General features: G+C 39.3%; 1 protein-coding gene across 1 annotated transcript in view; it reads left to right on the top strand.

The window, feature by feature from the left end:
• The window catches only part of tmem117 (transmembrane protein 117), a 46,275-nt gene extending 27,102 nt beyond the window's left edge, over nucleotides 1–19,173 (top strand). Inside the window, exons 7-11 of the mRNA XM_062421525.1 lie at nucleotides 8,392–8,491; nucleotides 12,116–12,213; nucleotides 14,161–14,320; nucleotides 17,306–17,435; nucleotides 18,512–19,173. Coding sequence (XP_062277509.1) covers nucleotides 8,392–8,491; nucleotides 12,116–12,213; nucleotides 14,161–14,320; nucleotides 17,306–17,435; nucleotides 18,512–19,173 — 1,150 coding nt within the window. The remainder of the gene's footprint in view (nucleotides 1–8,391; nucleotides 8,492–12,115; nucleotides 12,214–14,160; nucleotides 14,321–17,305; nucleotides 17,436–18,511) is intronic.
• Nucleotides 19,174–21,262: the final 2,089 nt, after the last annotated feature.

The following is a 21,262-nucleotide window of genomic DNA, read 5'->3' as shown; positions in this document are numbered from 1 at the left end:
ACTGTGCCATCAGGACAATAAACAATCACTGATAAGACATTGCATACATAACTTTGGATGACAAGTATTTATTCATGATTAGTTAAAATGGATTCATCAAAGCCATTATCTCTCAGCCGAAAGAGATTTCCACACTGTGTGATCTTACACATGTCCACAGCGTGTTAGCCAATATTTAAACAGCCACTTCTGGGTCAACAGCTATCAACCTGTTACCTGGTTTATGTCATATCAGGGGGAAAAAAAGGAGTCCATCGTTGCTCCCTGGGAGCTGTAAGCCACACTTGTTACCAAACCCTCACATCTAGGCTATTTGCATTTTAATGTAACTGTCAGATTAGGGGAGGGGGGCTGTTTGTGTGAAACCAGAGGAGTGTGACCACCCAGGGAGTTTGACGGGCTTCATGAATGTTCTGTCACGCCGCACAATCCCATTCCGCCATCTTACGGTGCCATTACCAGCCGAAATCAGCCCCTAATTAGATGGTGTTATTTAATTAAGACGGCCCAATGCGTGGCGTACACATTAATCATGACTAATTTAGAGAAAGGGGGTGGTGAAGTATGTGAAGGAGGAAAGGAGGGAGTATGCTGGGATCTAATAGGAAGCTGTAGTGCATCGGGCAGGAATAGTAAGGCTGTTGAACTTTTATACTGTTGGTACACAGTAGAGGAAAAGATGGGTGGATGTCAGGATTGGGGGGAAACTGAGCAAGAAGTGTTGGCAGTTTGTGAATATCTTTGATGAGGAGCAGTCGGGAATGTGGCATTTGACTACAGCGATACCCTGAGTGGGATTAGAACCCATCGTATGAGGGTATTTGCCTTTGTTTACCATGATCCTTTGTGCTGTGTGCATGCTAGTCCCCCTCGTCTGTCTGTTTGCTTGTCTGTCACTAAGCTGGGGTAATACCATGGACAAGTGGATTTAAAAGGCTGAATAAATAGTATGTTGTAGTATGTAGATGCCTCCTGTTGCATGCAATCATGTATGGGATTTGCTGCTGTCTACAGTAGAGCAGCATATTTCTGACAATAAGTTCTATGATCCAGCCTTTCCTTAATGCTGGAATCCAAAAGTGACATTTGTTTATGTGCTGGTGACAAAGCCTTCTAGCAGCTTTAGGAAATATGACTCCTGTAAGTTGGGTGTTGTTATCATAATGCTACAAATACTGCAGAGTGAGGAGGTTAGGATGGTTGGATGGATCAGAACAGAATGGGACTTTGCCATGGGGGACAGCTGTTCATTTCCTATTTGTTTTTTTAAACCGAAACTGTTCATTAACCGTAACCTTGTGGCTGTTATTGTAACCATGAATACGGAAGGGCCTCTAACCTTACTGAAGTAGTAATTTTGGCTCAACAAAGATGTTTTTCAAACGTGCCTTGTCCTAACCCAACCTTAACCTTTGCGTTGTCAGATCATAATATTGATTTTTTTTTTGTTACAACAGTGATTTGTAACATTTTTGAAAGGCACAAACAAATCCTGGAAATATGTGTACCGAATCAAAAAAAAATGATATGTGGTGTTCTGGAGGGCAGTTACAAACAATGCATGTTTCCATAAATTTGCAGGACTTAATGAGTTGAAAACTCAGGAACAAGCTAATAATGCTAGTAAACCTTGTCTTGGGATTGTATTGTCAGACCACATAAAAATTGGTTGTTGTTATTGCTAATTTTTAAACTTATCTGAAACCATATCTTTATATGATAGCTAAGGCTATATAAAAATGCAAAGTGTGATATTATTGGGCTTATGGTCTTGATTTTTGAAAAAATAAACATGGAATCAAATGTAAGATTTCGAGTGGGTCTGTGACCAAATTTCACTGTCACAGATCCTGATGTGACACATCACTGTGTTTTACCCATGTTTATTATTGCAACACAAGTGAATCTACAAGAACATCATCCACGATAGATAATGCCCTTTGGAAAAAGGAATCAAAACTATACTGTACTGTGTTTCAAAGGTTTATAAACCGCTGACCTTAAACAGTTTCAGCAGTATGTCACAGTATTGATTATTTGTCCAACCAAATCCTCTCAACCAGGACAGATGTGACCAGACACACCAATCAACATTTTTCAGAAGCATATGGTGACTGAAAAGCTCAGACCACAATAAATGCTCTGATTTCACCATAATTTTTTTAAACATCAGATTTAACATTGAATACATAGCATATTGCATTTTCTTTTACTGAATATTGTAATTGTAAAACATGGATTTTCCAATATTTTCCTACATGATTTTGGGATATTGAGCATGTTGGATTCTATGTTTAGAGCTGAAAAAATATGTTGATCAAGAAAAAAAAACTGCAACTATTTTGATGATCGAATAATTGCCTTCAATCAAAAATGCTCGACATTCTCTGATATCAGCTTCTGAATTGTGACATTTGCTGCTTGGTGATACAATATTGAATATGTTTGGCTTTTGGGCTGTTAGTCATACAAAACAAGCAGTTTGAGGATGTCACTTTGGGCTTTCACTATTTTATGACATTGTTGACTGAACAGTTAATTAAGAAATTAATAACTAGATTATTATTAGTTTCAATACAATGCCTTTCTTGTCAGTTTTGTCAGAACCTGTTTTACTATAAAGGTTTGATATTTAAACCTGTTGCAATTTGTAAAATGTAGTGTTGCAGTTTAGATTTATTGATCTATCTTTGCTTTCCTCACTCTACCTCTCTCATACTTACACACACCCACGTGTATTTTCTAAGCATATCTCCTGCTGTCTTTTACACTCCTACACATGCACATTACGTCGATATCTCAGAAATGACTCATTACGTATTTAACAAGTGTTTAGTTGGTGTAAAGCTTTTCCTCCAAAGTCATTTTCTCTCATCTCAGAATATCTCTGAAACAGACTGTGTGCTATTAGAAGCAGTGAGGTCAGTCATTTCCTCTCTGATTATATTATCCTGCTGTTTTCTGGGACAGAGAGGAGGAGCGTCAGTGATGCAGCCCAGGTCCTCTTCAATACGTCACTGTCACAAAGAGAAAGGCAGTAGTTGCAAGAAAAAAACATCATTTGATGGTGGTGTGTATCCACCGGAAATATACATACGTTATGTCTGTGGGGATTACTCTACATTATGTTGGTATGTATGTGTGTGTGTGTGTGTGTGTGTGTGTGTGTGTGTGTGTCTGTGTGTCTGTGTGTGTGTAATACCACACAGCTACACCACATTCAGTCTCGTCATCTCTTCCTTATGTTTCACAGTATTAATTAATGTCTCACAATATTTCAGTTAGATTCACATTAAAATTCTGAACGTCGTTGTGTTTCATTAAGTGATTACTGTTCTGTGGCCAATTGTTCAATAAAACCAATTCATAAAATATGTTTTGACATTTAGAAATACCACTTGCAATCAAGAACATTTTTGTACTGTTTTACAAAAAATTTGAAGCAATTAGTTTTATTATTCAAATACTTCAAATAAGACCCCTTGAAAGCACAGTCAGAGTCCTATCCATCGCCAACTATTATAATCAGTGTGACCTGTGGGGTGAGGGTGGGGGTTGATAGGCACCCACATACTCCACTCAGCCTCTAAGACACTGGCTGCCAGGTTGTACAAACATTTTGAAGCAATTGGTTTTCTTATTAGTTGTCCAAAATTGTGTTTTTGTTTTTGTGTGAATATGTATACTTTATACACTTGTTTAGTAAGAGGTTTTTCATCCTTGCTATTTCATATTCCTATTAATCCATTGTGGAAGGACTGGTTGTACTTATCCTAGCAGGACATAGTTTATGAGCCATAATGTCCAGAGGTGCCTTTGCAGGAAAACCCACGTTGAGCATGGCTTTTCTAGGAGTAGCAATTCTGAGGAGTCATTAGGAAGGTGAATTACAGTTTCCTGACAGGAGAAGTGTGCTGTTGGGCAATCCCATACCATGTGGTGTGCCAAGTGTACAAGGTGGATTAGATGTGCAATAAGGGTGGGGACATAAACCCATAAGATGTATACCAGGGGTATCAGATAGGATATACTATAACAAAACTTAAAGTGAACAAACTGATGATTAAGACTGTGTCCCAATGTACCTTTCACTGTCTAATCTTCTGTGATGGAGGATTAGAGCAAAAATGAAAATTGATCCTCTGCATTATCACTGTCAGCCATTTATTTAGGCATTTTGACCATCATTACATTGGTAATAATGTTTTTCCTAACTGACATAACTCAAGTTTGGGAAACACCTGTGAAGATGGCTGTCAGTAATCAAAAAACAAAACAAACAAAAACAAAAAACAGACACTTATTTGTATGTAAAGGCACTTCAGACACACAGAACTGGTTTTGGACCCCACTTTTCTCATGGAAAACTGATACAGGGAATACAGGGTCTGATACAGTGCTGTCCAGGATATTGCCCGACGGTATTCACTCACACTCCTGAGCTAGGGGAAGGATAAGGAATAAAGGACTCAATCTCCAGCCGGTTTAATACAACACATGGACTGACTCTGCTGAGTGATGAATTGAGATTGAGGTTTTAAGTTGCCTTGGGAGATGGTACAGTGATAGTGAAAAAAGTCTGTATTGACAGCCTCTTTGGTAACTACTGCTGCTCAGTGTTGTATACTGTAAGTATGACGTTGGGTATTGTAGTGTAGTGCACAGGGAGGAGACTGGCAATGCAATTCAATGTGGAGCCAGTCAAGGTCGCAATTTAATGTTCTGAATGAATCCAGCCTTTAGAGGGCAAAAGAGGTCACTCAGTTGCCAGGGTCACTAAATCATTGGTTGTCTGACAGAAAAAACAAGTTTATGAAACCCAGCATGCATATATGTCCAAGTGGGCACTAAAAAATGAATAGAAATCAGGGTATTTGATGACACACAGTAGTGAAAGCTCTCAGCATGCTGTTTTATAACCTTAATTTTCAGGGCTGCATGGGGCTTGAAAATCCTTGAGCTGCGCCTTTGACAAAAATACATTTAAACCATAAACTTTATATTATTAAATACTTGGAGGTCAAACTGCTTAGTTTATAGCAACGTATGACATTGCAAAACTGTTTTTAGCACAATGTTGCAGTGTGGATTGTTAATGAAAGGTGAAATTCAAAATTGAATGGCTTTTACGATTCAGCTTTACGTCTTCACAAGGTCTCTCCACTGAGCAGACTGAGTGTCTTTCATAGTATATCCACATGGATTCATGATGTAATCACATGTAGTCATTCAGTACAAAGAATATCATGTCCACTTATTGAAGGCACAGCTAGAGCTGCAACTAATGATTATGTTCATTACTGATTAGTCTTTGGTTATTTTTCTTTCCAGTAGTGCATAACACGAAATTATAAAATTTACAATGACAGAGAAACATTTGAAAAGTTGGAACAAGACAAGAACAGTTGGCATTTTCTCTGCATACATGATAAAATAACTACATTATTCTATCAGCAATTCTACATAAATTGGCTACTACAATTATTAAAATTGTTGTTGATTAATTTTCTGTCTGTAGCCACTAAATGATCAATCGAGCAATTGTTCTAGCCTGACCATGGAACCCCAGTTGCTCATGATGTCCAAGCCAGTTTACTTTTACTTTCCTTTAAGATGTGTGAATATGTGCTTCAACTGAGTTTCAAAAGGGCTATATCAATAAAATTCATTATTTCTGATTACGTTTTTTGTAACAATGGAATTTGAGAGCAATATTATCTAAAGTTGCCAGAAAGCAATATTCAGTGCAGGTTAAAAGAAGAAATTTGAAGTGCAGTAAGTGATGTGTTGTATGTTGCCAAAAGCATCAGCACCAGTTTGCCCACAGTGAATAGATGAAAGAACTGTGATGTAACACGAGGAGTCATAGATATCACAACTAAACGAAAAAAAGGGATATCTTCAGAAGCTCAAGCTTCATCAAATTAAATAAGATGAGAGAGATATTATAGTCTAAAGTGTTTAAAAGAGCAATCTAAACCAAATATGCCACTAAAATCTGAGAACAATAATCTTGCAGATGACCACTTCAGTGGAACATTTAAAAAGGCCTGTCCGCTGGTTAATGTCAATCAGAGGTAATGTCATGACTCTATACTAACTCTGTACCCTCTATAGCGCAAAATTGCAATTTCTTGCATGCGACAGAACAAGACTTTGAAAGGCGCAAAAAATGTCCTTGAATATTATGACTGAACAAGTGTGGGAAACCTGATAACATTCCACAGAGGGTCAAAGCTGGCTGAGCCGGCACTGCTGGCACTGACACTGCCACTGGCTCTGCGAATAAGCCACTGGAGCCATTTTGCGGCTGATTATTCATGGTGCTACTGTACTGATGTTCCACTACACTGAATTCTCTCATTAGGTCATCCGGCTCTAAAGGCCATTAAATTTTCAGTCAGCATGAATAAGTTAGAGAGTTCTGCCTCTGATCATGCAGTGCGAAGAGTCTCCAAACTCATCATAGGTGCTCTGCAAAAAAAAAAAAAAAAACTCTTTTTCAGCGCAGGGGTAACATTTGCTCAATTAAATATGTGAGAAGGGCAGGGGTTGGCAGCAGGGTAATTTTTTTTTAGATTTAAAACCTAGCATGTGGTGCCAGACAGCATTTCCTGAAGTATCGATTAGAATTTTGCTGCGGGTAAATGACTCCCAATGGGATCTCCTTGGTAACTGGAGTGGTGCCAAGCCACTGAATGTCTAACTGACTTAATGCAGATATAAATCGCCATTCCAATCAAGGCCGTTTTATTTGCGGGCTTGAGCGAGGCAATACGTCACCTGCGCTACTGCACGCTTTCGTCAATAAAATCCTGTCAAATCTGCTTAATGCATGCTGCATTGATGACTTATGATTTATAATGCTTCTTTCCAGGGAAGGGTATTTCTCACATGTATACTGTAAACAGGTAGTTGAAAACAGTTAATATTTTGTGTCACTGGCTTGTCACCATTTAATCATGATCGTTCCGTATTGCCTGTGAGCATTTATTATGTTTCTCAGTTATGGGCTCATACATAATGTGAAAAAGCACGAGCAATCAGCATTAATTAAAAATGAACACCTATTAAAGGTGCTATGCTAGCTAATAGCTTAAAAGGATTATCCTCCACTGCTTTCCAACAGATTGTTTAGACTTGTGTGGCAACGCCTCATTTACAAAGTGAACAGCACACCAAATGGAACTCCTAATGCAATCAGGTAACAGAACAAATTAACCGTAAAGCAGAAACATGCATTATATAGGAAATGAATTATAACAAGCAAGGTTGTAGGTGGGATTTTCTGGAGCCCTCTGTTCAATAGAAAACATTTTTGTATTGGTGTTTGCTGGCGGCCAGAAAATGACCGGGGGAAAACAAAGACGAATGGAGCCATTGACTTCAAATAAGACCCCTTGAAAGCACAGCCAGAGTCCTATCCATTGCCATCTATTATATTCATGAGTGTGACCTGTGGGGATGGGGGGGAGGGGAGGGGGGTGATAGGCGCCCACCTGCTCCACTCAGCCTCTAAGACACTGGCTGCCAGGAGATCAAACAGGCCTCCTTACTCCCCTCTGTTCTCCTCCTCTCTCACCAGCGCAAGTCCCATATAGGAGGCGACTGACCCACTTTTCCCCCCTCCTTGTGCTATTACCTGGTGAAAATGTAGTGATGTGGTGTGTGTGTGTGTGTGTGTGTGTGTGTGTGTGTGTGTGTGTGTGTGTGTGTGTGTGTGTGTGTGTGTGTGTGTGTGTGTTTGAGAGTGTGTTGGGTGGATGGGTTTGTAGGGCTGAACAAAAGCTTCTCATCTTCAGTTACTGTACAGAGATGAAGGCGTAACTAGGACTCCAAAGAAAGCATGTCATTTCTTATCAGATACTATTACATGTGAGACTGTTTCTCTAATGGCGTGTCTTGGCCTAGTCCATATTTTGCTTCAAAGCTGCTGGAGTTGATGTTAACTGAGCTCACTCAGATCCAATGCATTACCAGGAGGGATGTCATTGGGGTGGCGTTGTTGATTTGAAATCAACTAGACATGAGACAAATTTGGCAAACAAATGGATCATTTGCCAAACACTCCAGGACCAAATGGAAGTGGTGATACTGCATAAATTCCATTGCGCTGGCGTAAATTGTTTATAATCCTCAGGGCTTTATGGAAGGTAGAGCCATTGCTCATTGTTTTCATAGGATTAGATTGATATTGATTGGATCTGACAGCTAGCATCATGATACTTAGCAGCAGTGACCATTTTCTCTTTCGACCTCCACCGACTCTCCCTCCTTTGGCTTTTTTTGTCAGTCCCCTTGCCTCTTTCCTTTTTCTCCTGCCTTTACTATCCTCATAACATATACTGCACACTCTATGTCCTTTTCATTCTCAGTGTTTGTTTCTTGCAGGCGTCACATGGTGACAGAGTACATGGGCATCAGGAATGAGAGCTTCATGAAGATTGCTGCAGTGGGGACATGGATGGGAGACTTTGTCACTGCTTGGATGGTGAGATCCCAGCTTTTATCAAATAAATTATACATTCTTAACATTAGATGAGTTTGTCACATACTAAGTTCGCATTTACAGAGCGAAAGGTTAACTTTTACATCATTAAAGCAAGACATCCAAATTTAAATCACACATAGTTAAAAAAACAAAAAAACAATGATGTCAAATAAATCTGAAATTGCAGTGAAGCTCTAGAGTTGGCGATGTGTAAATATTTTACAGAAATTAATGGAAAGCAGAGGATGAGTTCTAAGACTTTATCCCTAGATTTTTCATTTAGTATCACAAAGTCAAACATTATTACTTGTTCTGCACTTAAGTTCATGATAAAACTCCCATAGCTATATTTGAGATTAGTGCTCATGAAAATGCTACAGTATACCAACACACTAAATGTGCTGGATATAGTTAAAAAAAGAAAAGAATGACAAGTACCAATAGAATAATATTTGAATATTATAACGACTTGCTTGAATATGATCAAAGGATATGTAAGATTCTAAGTTTCAGTACTAGACAGTTATCACTGCAAGGTGCTGACACATTTCAGTACCAAAAAGTACTGATAATGTCTAGCCCTAGTTAAATGTTTACTAAATGTTAACGTGCCAAATACTTGTATATTAACATCCAGTAACATTTATAGTTACAGTAATTACTGGGGGTATGTTGAAATGCCAGTGTTAGTATTGAGCATGGTAATTTTCAATTGGCATTCAGCTCAAAGCAAATCTGCTGCTGATGAAGTACAATACAGCTCCACTATATCAGACTTAGTGCTTATGCTGCGTTCAGGTCATATCAGAGTTCATATCAGAGGGGTGATTTTTTTAATATATTTGTCTTGGTACTTAAGACTTAAGACTTAAGACATGTCTAATGAGTGTTTGAAAACCAAGAAATCCTGGGAACCTCAGGTCAGCCAAAGTCCGTCATTCAATGTAATCAAGCCTAAATTGAATATAATCTAACTTTATCAATGCACAGTTTTTTAAGCCCTCATACAATTGATCAGTTTTCGTGCAACATTCCTGAGTTGTCAGATGATGTGATGGCTCGCAGTGCCTTAACATCAGAATCTTTCCGATCCTTTCCCATCCATCCAACATGGTGTGAATGTGGCATAAGTGGCATAAGTGCCAGAAAAAGCACATCAGCCAAATTCTATTGTTGAAGGTGATTAAACCCAGATTTGATAGATATATTGCTATATTGTTTATGCCCACACATTAACCCTCACATGACCAACTCTGTATATCATAAACATGGAAATCTTTCCTATCCCTGCCATCCATCCCACGTGACATGAACACAGCTTTAGGTTGAGGAAAGCTGAGCCAAGTCTGACAATACAGAGCTTGAGAAGTGGAGTTGTAGATGTCCTTTTAAGACTACTGTACAGTGGATACAACTTGTTGAATTAACTAGTTTGCAGCATGAGATTCCTCTGGCATCACCTGCTTAGTCCAGACTTCAAATTCTTTGGTTCTTTGCTTAAATCATATTTATGACTTTATAATATGGATATGGAAGATAGATATAGAAACATTGTCTAGCTCCACACACACATCTAATTTCTAGGTCGTGTGTATCCTCTCAGCCAATAAAACACACAGTTAGAGCCTGCTGTACCGATCCAGTTCAATTTGCTACCAAATCCTTGGAGTAACATGTGGTTTGATCTTAGTAGCGTCAGAGGAAACGAGGGATGCACAGGGTGGGACAGAGTATATTGGAGAAGAAACCCACCTCTGTTCATTTGTCAACATAAAGAGAGGAGGAGAACTCCAGCGAGAGTGGACTACCTGTGGTGGGAGGAGTGGGGCTCTGACACCGGCATCCACACAGCTGAGACAACTTGACAAGCTCCCTCACTGGTCACATTAGTATTCTACAGTACATACTGCAGAGAAAGAGAGGGGGGGAAGGAGAAACAGGGGAGGAGGAGGAGGAGGAGGAGGAGGAGGAGGAGGGAGCTAAGGAATAAAGAACAGAGGTGAAGGGGAAAGGGAAATGTAGAAGTATGGTCGAAAGGGAGAGGAGGAAGCAGAGAGTGAGAAGGTGAATGAGAGAGACAGAGATGTGTGTGTGTGTGAGAGAGAGAGAAAGTTAGGCTGAAGCAAAGTGCTGATTCCAGAAATTACTCACAAGGTTTTTTACATTTGATTAATTCAACAAGGCACTTTGAAGATGACCTCTGTGTCTCCTCCGCATAGCAGATTTACAGTGTTTCTTCACTAGATGAGCAGACAGGAAGTGTCTGTTTTTGCAATGCTGCAACACCAGAAACATCTCCCTGATTGACTGATTCAAACCCTTTTTCCCAACACAAGCCACAGTATCTGCAGTGAGGCGCTTTATTGACGAATTGACCTTGCCTCTGCAGCGGCTCCACACAAAGAATAGTGTGTAGTTTTGTACCAATGTGTACTCAGCTTTGCTTCCATGTAAGAAGATCTACATTTGATTACTTTTAACGACAATAAGATTGACAACATGAAAACATTATCAGCAGCTTAAAAGGCAGAGGGAAAGACAGATGCAACTACATCATTGATAATAAAACAAGCCAATATTAATTGAGTGTAATAAGACTCATAAGTATTTAACCACGGAGAAAGTATTATTCAATATACATTATTGAATATTATAATTTATATAGTGTAATAGCCAAAGAGTCTATTTCTACCTCTATTAATTAGCATTACATAGCATTATGTGTGTATTGGTAAAGCAGGATGTGAAATGTGTATACACACTTAAATTAATACCAAAACTATATATCACTTGTTTTTTTTCTCTTTTTTTCTTTGTTGTTTGTTTTGTTGTTTTTTTTACATACCCTGACTATGGGACAAAAGTACCTGGACACTCAAACCTTACACACATATCCAATTATTGAAAAGTTAATTGAGAAAACAATCTGTAATCTGTTGCTATAAAAGTTACATCTACGCTTTTGGAAAAAACTGTCTTGATTTTGGACGCTGATTGCAGGGATTTGAAAATATTCAGCCACAAGTGACTGAGTGAAGACTTAGTGAAATCATGCACTGGTGTTGGGTGATAAGGCCTGGCTGGCAGTTCGTTTTAAAAGTGTTGGATGGAGTGGATGGATGGAGGTCAGGGCTCTGTGCAGACCAGTCAAACCATGTTATAACAGGAAATACGCTTACCCAAACTGTGCCACAAAGCTGGAAGCAAACTTTTGTTAAAATCATTGTACACACATACAGTATCATGTAACATTAAGACCCTCTTCAAAGGAACAGCTCAATATTTTGGGAATTATTATTTGCTTTCTTGCCAAGAGTTAGATAAGAAGATTGATACTATTGTCATAACTGTGCGGTGCATATGCAGTTAGCTTAGTTAGAAGGGGGGAAAACCACTAACTTGTCTTTTTTCCCAAAGGCCTGGTGTCTTTTTGTCACTATGAGGTTGCCACCAGCTGAGACTCCAAGAGGTCTGCTCAAAGCCCAAAAATACCCCCCTCACACAACTCCTCATGATACCTATCTTTATGCTATGCTAAGAAAAACTGTCTCCTGGCCTAACTTCCTCTGCAATCCAGCCTTCATAAGTAATCAACTAATTAAATATGCTTTTTGGTTACTGCAGGTAACAGATATGATGCTTCAGGATCAGCACTACCCAGCTTGGGGCAAAGCTGCCAGAAGGTTTTGGAAACAAGGCAACAACAGGATCGTTCTCTTCTGGTATATTGTCTTCTCACTCTAAGATAACCTGCCTGTGAATCTTTTTCCTTTTATTTCATGGACATGATACGATTTCAGACCAATATCTCTGCCTACCAGCTAGCTAAATGCATTACATATTCCTTTGTAGACATTTGTGGGCTTGTATGTGTGTGCATGCTCATATGTGTGTAATGTGGTCTCTCCAGCCCATTGCAGGGTAACACGCAGTCAATAGCTGTGTTAATCTTCCCTCACTCAGTGTCAGCACCTTTAATTAGAAGAACAGGGTGAAAATCAATGGACACGGCAAGGTCACAGGGCAGACCATAGTCCTGCCTTTTACTTCTCGTACCACAGGCTGCGACCTCTAAATAACTACTAAACAAATGCCGCAACCCATGTCTGATACACCCATTACGAGACAGCCGTGTAGAACAGTTCTTTGTTAAGATGTATTACAACACCAGTGCACGGTCCCAGCAGTGTTCATTCACCAAAGTGGCTCAGTGCTGTCAGTCAAATATGACATGCAAACGCCTCTCCAGTGGTTCATTTTAAGGTCAGATTGAGAGGTGAGGGACATATGGTAGAGAAGATACAGTTGAAACAGTTTGACATCTGTTTGATATGTACACAGTGAGATCGAGACACAGGCATGTCAGTTTGGTTGCAGCGTTTAACATTTCCTTTCTAAGGGAGTGGCTTGGTAGCTGAATGGTTACAGTGTATGCTACGTAACTGCAATGTCCCTTGTTTGACTCTGCCTGGGGATCTTTGTTGCATGTCATATCCCTCTCTCTCTCCCCCTTGTTTCCTGTTTACTTCTCTACCATCAGCTGTCGTTTAAAGCCAAAAACCCCTTAAACATACATTTTTTAAAATCCTTTCGCAGAATTGATTCACTTGCAATTAGAATGCAAGCAGACGAATGCTTCTGTGACTTTTTCTGCAGCCCCTCATTTTATTGATGGATGCCCTGACTCACACTGTCACAATCGATGCCAGATTTGACAAGCTTTTGTTTGAAATTCAGCCGTTGAAATATGATTGATAAATGTGTCGTGGATATATCCTGTCAATACACGCTGAAGGGTCGGAGCGAATTGTAAACGACTGTGCCAAAAGTCGGCCATGCAGAGGAAAAGAATCCCACTGTGGAATAATAAAAAACCCTCAAAGTGTATCTCCCTAACTGCTGAAATGGGATATGAGCTGGCACTCACTATCTGCAGTGCAGCCAGCCAATGTGTGGTGTGAGAACGCACACAACAGCACAGTAATCACTGGGTGACATTGAGACAAAGTACACAGTGGAGAATAATACTAGCCTTTGTCATTGTTCCTCTCTTCAGATGGCTGAGAAATTTCCCTGTAAATAGTGAATTCAGAATTACAGCAATATGGCATAAACAAAATTCAGACAGTGTGAAGGAACACAGAAAAAAACACAGCAATCACTGCGTGCAGGTAAATGAAATATTTTGGTACATGTTAAATATGGAAATATATGGAAATATGTATGCAGGAGGGTTTTGAATTGCATTGTCTCTGCATCCACGAACAGAGACAGTTGTCCCCTGCACATTCATCTTCCTGGAAGCTTTATCTGTTGCCATTTTTCAAATCCAGGTAAAATTGTTGTTCAATACATTATTGAGTCCATAAAAAGAGAGAAAGTGAATAATGATTTATCTTTTCTTGCATTTGATGTGGGTGAGCTTTTTGTCTTACGAGATATAAAATATTAACCATGCAGTTCACCAAATTCTGAAATATATTTAAATGTTTTTTCAAAGTCTGATCTCCCCCTTTTCTTTTCCTCCTTTCCTTGTTCGTCTCCTTTTCTCTCCTCTCCTGTCCTATCCTCTCTTTTTCTCTCCTCCCCTGTCCTCTCCTCTTTTCTCTTGTCCTGTCCTCTCTTCTTCTCTCCTTTCCTCTCTTCTCCTCTTCTCCCCTGTCTTGCAGGACAGTGCTCATCACTCTGACCTCAGTGGTGGTTCTGGTCATCAGCACGGACTGGATCAGCTGGGACAACCTGAACCGAGGATTCCTGCCCAGCGATGAGGTCTCCAGAGCCTTCCTGGCCTCCTTCATCTTGGTCTTCGACCTTCTCATTGTCATGCAGGTAGACCACTCCCCTGTGGCCAATTAAAAAAAGAGGGAGCTGGGACGTCTCTTGGCTTACTCCTCTACCCATCTTGCCAGTTCCCCCTTTCCTCCCCTCCCTCCCTATTCATCAATAGGGCACTGCGGCACAGAGCAGAAAGAGGGGTGTTTGATCACACTTAGTTGGCATGGACACAAATGCACGCATGCACACATCCACCCCAACACACACACACACACACACATATACATATATATTTACAAACTGTTGTTTACTCCTACACATCTCCTATCCTTTAGTCATTCCATCCCTCTTTCCCAGACCTCAGCCATGAACTCATCCTTTCCTCCCTATTCCCCTGTGAGCCGAGTTTATTTTCTTTAATGATGACTCACAAGATTGGACTTTTCCTCACTTTTTCTATCCCCTCTTCTTTTTTGCCACCCAATGTCCTCCCTCCCATCGGAGAGTGTGCATCAATAAAGCCAGTGACAGTGGCTCATGAATATGCAAATGTGTTTGTCTGGGCAAAAAAAACCAAAACAACAAAAAAATGTGTATTGAAGAGAAGGATTTTTTCTTTTTCTTTTTTTTGTTAACGCCACAGGCCCAGGAACCAGAACCAGAGGCCACTGTGCGCCTAATTCAACACGGCTCCTCCAAATGCTTAATGAACATATTTCACTGGGCCTCATTGCTGGGTGTTAGAGGACATGTTACAAGACTAATATTTGGTATCCTTTAAATTTACGTCGCTACTCTGTTGATTATGCTAATTACTAGGAGACCATGATTGCATTGGAGAATATCTTCTCTTGTTAAAAATACACCACTCCATAGAAACCTGGCAAGGACACTATTATAGTTCCCATGGTAATATGTTTTAGAACAACTGCACCACTAAAAGTGATTTCTAGACTTATTTATTGAAACAATTCATTATTTTAAGGAGGGCTTCAGGCTGCTCTGGCCAGTAATTACTTCACACTGTGGTGTTTTTCCCATTCATTTACCCAATTATTGTGATTATGCAGATATATCGAAAGAGCTCAGCACACAGTTTGCAAGTGTCTCTTTACACAAATGCTGGTGTCTTGCTTAGGCCAGCTTTTCCAGCTTCCTAATCATATTGCCTCCCAATTCTATCCACAGACCGGTTGTGGCGTGAAAATTCACGCTCCCTGTTTTGACATCTCCGTTTGACTTTCCACGCCAGTCTGGACCCACAACCCCCTCTCCCTTTAACGTTGGGGTGCATCATCCCCCACTTGCATGGATTTGACAGGCTCTTCTCATTTTCTGTGCAGTGTACAGCAAGCACATTTACTACAGTTATTTACGAGTGAAGTTAGCTTGTGCTGTTACAGGGCTCTTGCACTGACAGCAGTCACCACATTCCACCGGAGTTAGTCAATAAAAATTCATCCGCCACAGCCCTCCCAACAGCTTAATTCACCTCCATCTTGGAGAACAGGGTTCCATAATTAATCTCTCACCTCTATGAGAAAAGATGAGTGTTGTTGTTCTCAAACTAATTAATGCCACAATTAATGACCTGTCTGCTTTTGCCTCCAAGCTGGATTTTACTTTTTTGTTTTGTGTGTAATTGTGCTGTTTCTCTGTATTTCCCCTGCTGAATGTCAGATTATTTCTATGACCTTAGTGTATATGCATGTACACATTTACATATGTGGATGATATGTGGATACATCCTGACAGTTTACTCTTCCTATATTTGTCATAGAGACTCATTATTTTGTGGGAAGGAGGTGCATGTCTTAAATGCCATGCCTATTAGTGCTATAGCAACATATACTACAGCTATGAAAGAAGAGTGGAGGACTTAATTAATATCTAGGGGGGCATCACCAAGCTGTTATACTGCTCATAGTTATTGGCATGGGAGATTGAGATCACATCAGTATAGTGATTTCAAACACGTGGTGGTAATTTCATGCAGGAAGATACGCAAATAGAAGGAACTGAGTTGAAATGTAGCTAATCTTAAAATGCTGAAATTGTGTGTGCCTTGGTAACAGATAATAAAATGTAGGGGCAAACATGATTAAGACAGATCAGTAAAATGAAACTGTTTTAAAACATTTCAATTTTCTTTTTGTGTGTTATTTTCATTATTTTCACCTGTTTATCTTTTTTTTCTTATGTGCTTGTTTTTAAATATAGAAAGTGATCAATTACATGTACTTGTTACTGGACCTGGTTAGATTCTGAGGGCATTGCTACATTTTTAGTTTATAAAATGTTTGTTGTTTTTTTATGTTCATGTATATTCTGTTTAGAGCAATGTTAGTCCATTAAAAGACATTGGCTTTTTAATGAAAGGTTCAACTCCAGCACCAGATGTTATGAAGAGACTTTTTTTAAATAAATAAGTGGCTTATCTGACCTGTTAAATTAATTGCAGGGAACATGCCACAAATAAGCTGCCACTTTATATTTGCTGAGATAATTTGAGACAATAAACAAATTCTTTAAAACTGAGGGCTATCTTTTATTACACCCCGAATCATTTTTTGAAAATGCACACACATATCACCTCTGCATTTGCGATATGTTTTGTAATTATTAATGTATTTCTTTAATTTACATTCCTTAGCTGAAAACCAGTCACCACCAAATTTAGCAACTACTTGCAAAAAGACCTATGTGGAACCAGGGGCATGGGCAGCTTCTAAATGTCAGTTTGGGGTGCCTGTTGATGTGTTTTGACGTGCTTAAATCCCTGCGCACATTAGTACACTCCACAAGCCTGTAAACACACAGCGTAGTCTAGCTACAGCAACTGGCATGTTTGACCCCCTGTCAGTCTACAAGTGACTCCACAGAGACTTCATATCAGCTGATATGAGAAAGTTCAGCCAAGTGTTCAACATCCAATAAAGCATTGTCGATATATGTCGATGTGTTTATTTAAATGTGTTGAATTTTCTACGATGTCACTGTTACACTAACTATATATAATTGTTTGTGTGTGTTTTTCAGGACTGGGAATTTCCTCACTTCATGGGTGACCTGGATATGAATCTACCAGGAATGTCAACCACGCATGTGAAGGTCAAGCTTCCTGTCTGCAAACGTATCTTTAAAGAGGAATACCACATTCATATCACAGGTACAGGCAGATATGGGCACAGCTGCTGCATACAAAATACATACAAACTACAGGGTCATTTTCAATAAGTTTCAATAAGGGTAACTCAAGCTTTCCTAAGCAGTTATTAACAGTAAACTAATCACCTATAGTCATAAACTGATTAAGTAGCAGAAAGAAATACAAATTTGCACAAGGGAGACATAACTTTGGCCTATTTCTGAATATATCGTGAATACAAAACATGCTGAAGCTGCTCTAGTTCTCATTTTCCCTGCATGTGGGCAAGAGTTTGATGGTGAAACCACAGCGACCATTTATAATACATGTGTAGCTGATGTGGCACACAGGTGCCTCCACAGCTGGAATTATGCTTCCTGTTCCTTATGTTCCTCCCTGCCGTGCGAGACACATCTCTTGCCGTCCTTCACGTCTGTGTGTCTTAATGTTCTCAGTGTGCTAGTGTATTTCCCAATTGAAACCATCCTCACGGTTTCTCCATTTTGTTCCATTGCATGCACACGGTGACTCGCAACCATCAAGAGAGGCAAAACCAATGTTCCTGTGCTAAATGTTAAGCTGTTCAAACGCTCAGTGATTCGCAAAAGGTTGTTAACCCTAATGCATTGCATATCCATTAAGCATTATGGAAATGGCTCTGGCACAACGTGACTGGTTTAACTAAAAGCTTATTAACAGCATATCTCGGGGAGAGGAAGGGAATCATGTCATGTATAACAGGGGAGACATCTGCCTGCTATCAGTCAACCTGGGGAGATGGCTGTCTCATGGTAATGTAGTGATCTTGTTAGAAGATACAGTAGAGAGAGTAGCACCTGTAAATGGATTTATCCGTCTCAATGCATGAGCTATATGAGAAGGGAGAATTCCTGATAAATGAATGTGACAGCATATCTGTCTGTCTGACTCTGCCCTCTAAATCTTGTTTGGAGTGGGCTTGCATTGTGCATCAATCAGCTTGTCTGTTTGTCTGTTAAATTGTCTGTACAATGTGTGTATGTACATGCATATTCCTTGCTTATCTGTCAAAGATAGCCTAGTTTGAAATCTAATAGAAGTCCTGTGTCTCCTTACAGGTAAGTGGTTCAACTATGGTATCATCTTCCTTGTGCTAATTTTGGACCTCAACATGTGGAAGAACCAGATCTTCTACAAGCCCTACGAATATGGTCAGTATGTCGGGCCTGGTGAGAAGATCTACACAGTGGAGGAGCCAGACACACTCAGGAACTTCAACCACAGCACACTCACCTACGAGTGGCGCTCTACCAACATCGACCCCAGCACCAATTCGACCTATGTGGAGCAGGACATGTTCCTCCACAGCCGCTACGTCGGAGCCAGCCTTGATGTCAAGTGCCTGGCCTTTATCCCGAGCCTGGCAGCATTTGTCCTCTTTGGGTTCTTCATCTGGTTGTTTGGGCGATTTCAGGACAGTGAGACCTTCAATGAAAATCAAGACAAGTCCTATGAGCGGATAAAGAGGAAATCGCCGTCGGAGTACAGCAAGGAGATGGGTGTGACACCGGAGGAGATGCATGTGACCATGAGTGATAGTCTGAAACGATCAGGAACACCCATGCTTCTCTCAGTCGATGGGCCACACTTTGGAGCGACACCCTCTACTAACTCTACTATCTCCACGGAAACCCATGAGACACATCCAAGCATTGTGATCGACAGTGCAGCGCAGGAGGAACCAGCAGTCTCTTTTGATGTCCACAAACTATCTCTGTGACCTTATAAACTTTGAACTATACAGCTGCAGACAGGTTGAAAATTAGAGCCTTGGAGGCTTAAGATGGTAGTTTGTGATAATCTTAAATTGTTGCTTTTCTTCTGTAAGATTGGACAATAACGCTAGAATGATGTTGAACACAGTTGGTCAAGGGATTCAAAAGCAGGACAAACTGATGGTGCATGATCGCTAAGCCAATCCTGATGGCTTCTGCAGTTGTATTTCTTTGAATATGTATTTTTGTAAAACAGTCTTTTTTAAAATAGCCTCTAAAACGGCAGCAATTCTGATAACAAGCAGATATTTTAAAACTGAATGCAACTTATAATTGACTTGGTGCTCGCTTGGATTTCGCATTTTCATAATTCAATTTTGTCAACTATTTTGGTGCCTATATCAGAGGAGTATTTATACAGTCATGACAGTGCAGTCAGGTGGATTTTAATGTATCACACAGCTACAGTAGTGCCTTGATCTTTCATATGTTGAGATATAGACAGAAATCTGACAGTTTATACAACTATAGGCAACAAAATGGAAGATGTTCTGGTTATGGTCTGCTATATTAATGTCTTATATATGCTTTCATATCACGTTGACAATTGTTACCTCGTTTGACTTCACCATTTTAATTTATTCTCTTCTGGCATCTCGCTTACTCAACTTTAAATGTATCTTTCTCGTTGAAATGACATACATCAATGTACACTGATGACCTATTCATGTCCCCTTACTTGATATTATCTGGAGAGATAATAAATGCAATCAGCAAAGAAAAACTAGCTAACCAACAAGCCACCTCCTGATTGCTTATGTGGCTGCTGCATCTGGACTGAATACCAACCGAGTCAGTAAGGTGGTTTTGCCCTTGGCGTAAACATACCATTGAAGTGCAGGGGAGGCTTCTCCTCCAAAGCTCAGGGCTTCTTTATGTCTAGATAAACCTTACAACTTTTAAAGGCAGTTTTTCAGCCATGGTAAATGCATGGAAAATTGTTTATTTATTTGAAAAATTATCCTACTGTACAAAACCCCAGATTTCAAACCGAAAACTGCAGCATTCATCTATAAATTGGCTTTGAAAGTGTTCGCTGCACACACTTTGCATAATTTCTTGTGATACACAGGTTATTGTAAAGATGTATAATAAGGGGTTGTTGTTCCAAAAAAGTGTGCTCTTTTTGTTATTGTGCAAATACTAACTAAATCATTACTACAGTATGTTACTAAATGTATTTTTCAAATTCAGTTTGTCACATTTCAACTCAGATCTTAAGGATCACTTTGCATGGTTTTGTGACCAAAAATACCAAATAATACTTTGAACAAATGTTGTTGCATAAGGAAAATGCTAATTCAAAGTGGATGTATTAATCATAGACAGAGTGCAATGATATATTTCTGTTTCATTATACAGTACTGTAATGTACTAGAATAACCTGGAATATAATTTCCTTAAAAACAGAGAAAAATGACAAATAACCACATCCTCAGCTGCAGCCCATTCCTGACAACATTTTTTAAGCAAAAGATCCAGTGGTCACCAAACAGTACATGAATATTGAGTATGGAGTGTGCCACTGATTTAATTATAGACTTTTACAGTGTATGAATTGTAATAAATTCTCATCAATTTATTTGATAAATTTGAAAAAGCAATTTTAAATTGATTAATTACATGCTTTACATTACATTTCATTAATTACATGATCTTAAATTAGGGCATTTATGAACTCAAACCATCATAGAATTTGCCAATTAATCATTTTATTTCCTTACCTGTGTTTCAATTATAGATTGATAATTTATTTTGAAAATGCAATACAAAATTTAAATTTAAATATTTTTTTTAAATTTGACATTTTGATGTTCCATTTACTTGTGTGTCTGCCTGTCATACTACATCTTACAATATATGTGTCTGCTGGTTTAAAATTAGCATTTTCAATTTCACAATCCCTTTTATTTAAGACATTTCTTAAATTTTAATATGTGTAAACAATGTGTCACCTAAGTGTGAAATCCAGAGTCCAATCAGCACATCTCTGTCTAAAAGAGACAAATGAATTGTGAGATGGAATAAATTCGA

This window comes from Scomber scombrus, chromosome 6 (assembly GCF_963691925.1).
Source record: "Scomber scombrus chromosome 6, fScoSco1.1, whole genome shotgun sequence".
Classification (NCBI taxonomy): Eukaryota; Metazoa; Chordata; class Actinopteri; order Scombriformes; family Scombridae; genus Scomber; species Scomber scombrus.
This window is presented reverse-complemented; position numbering and strand designations above follow the sequence as displayed.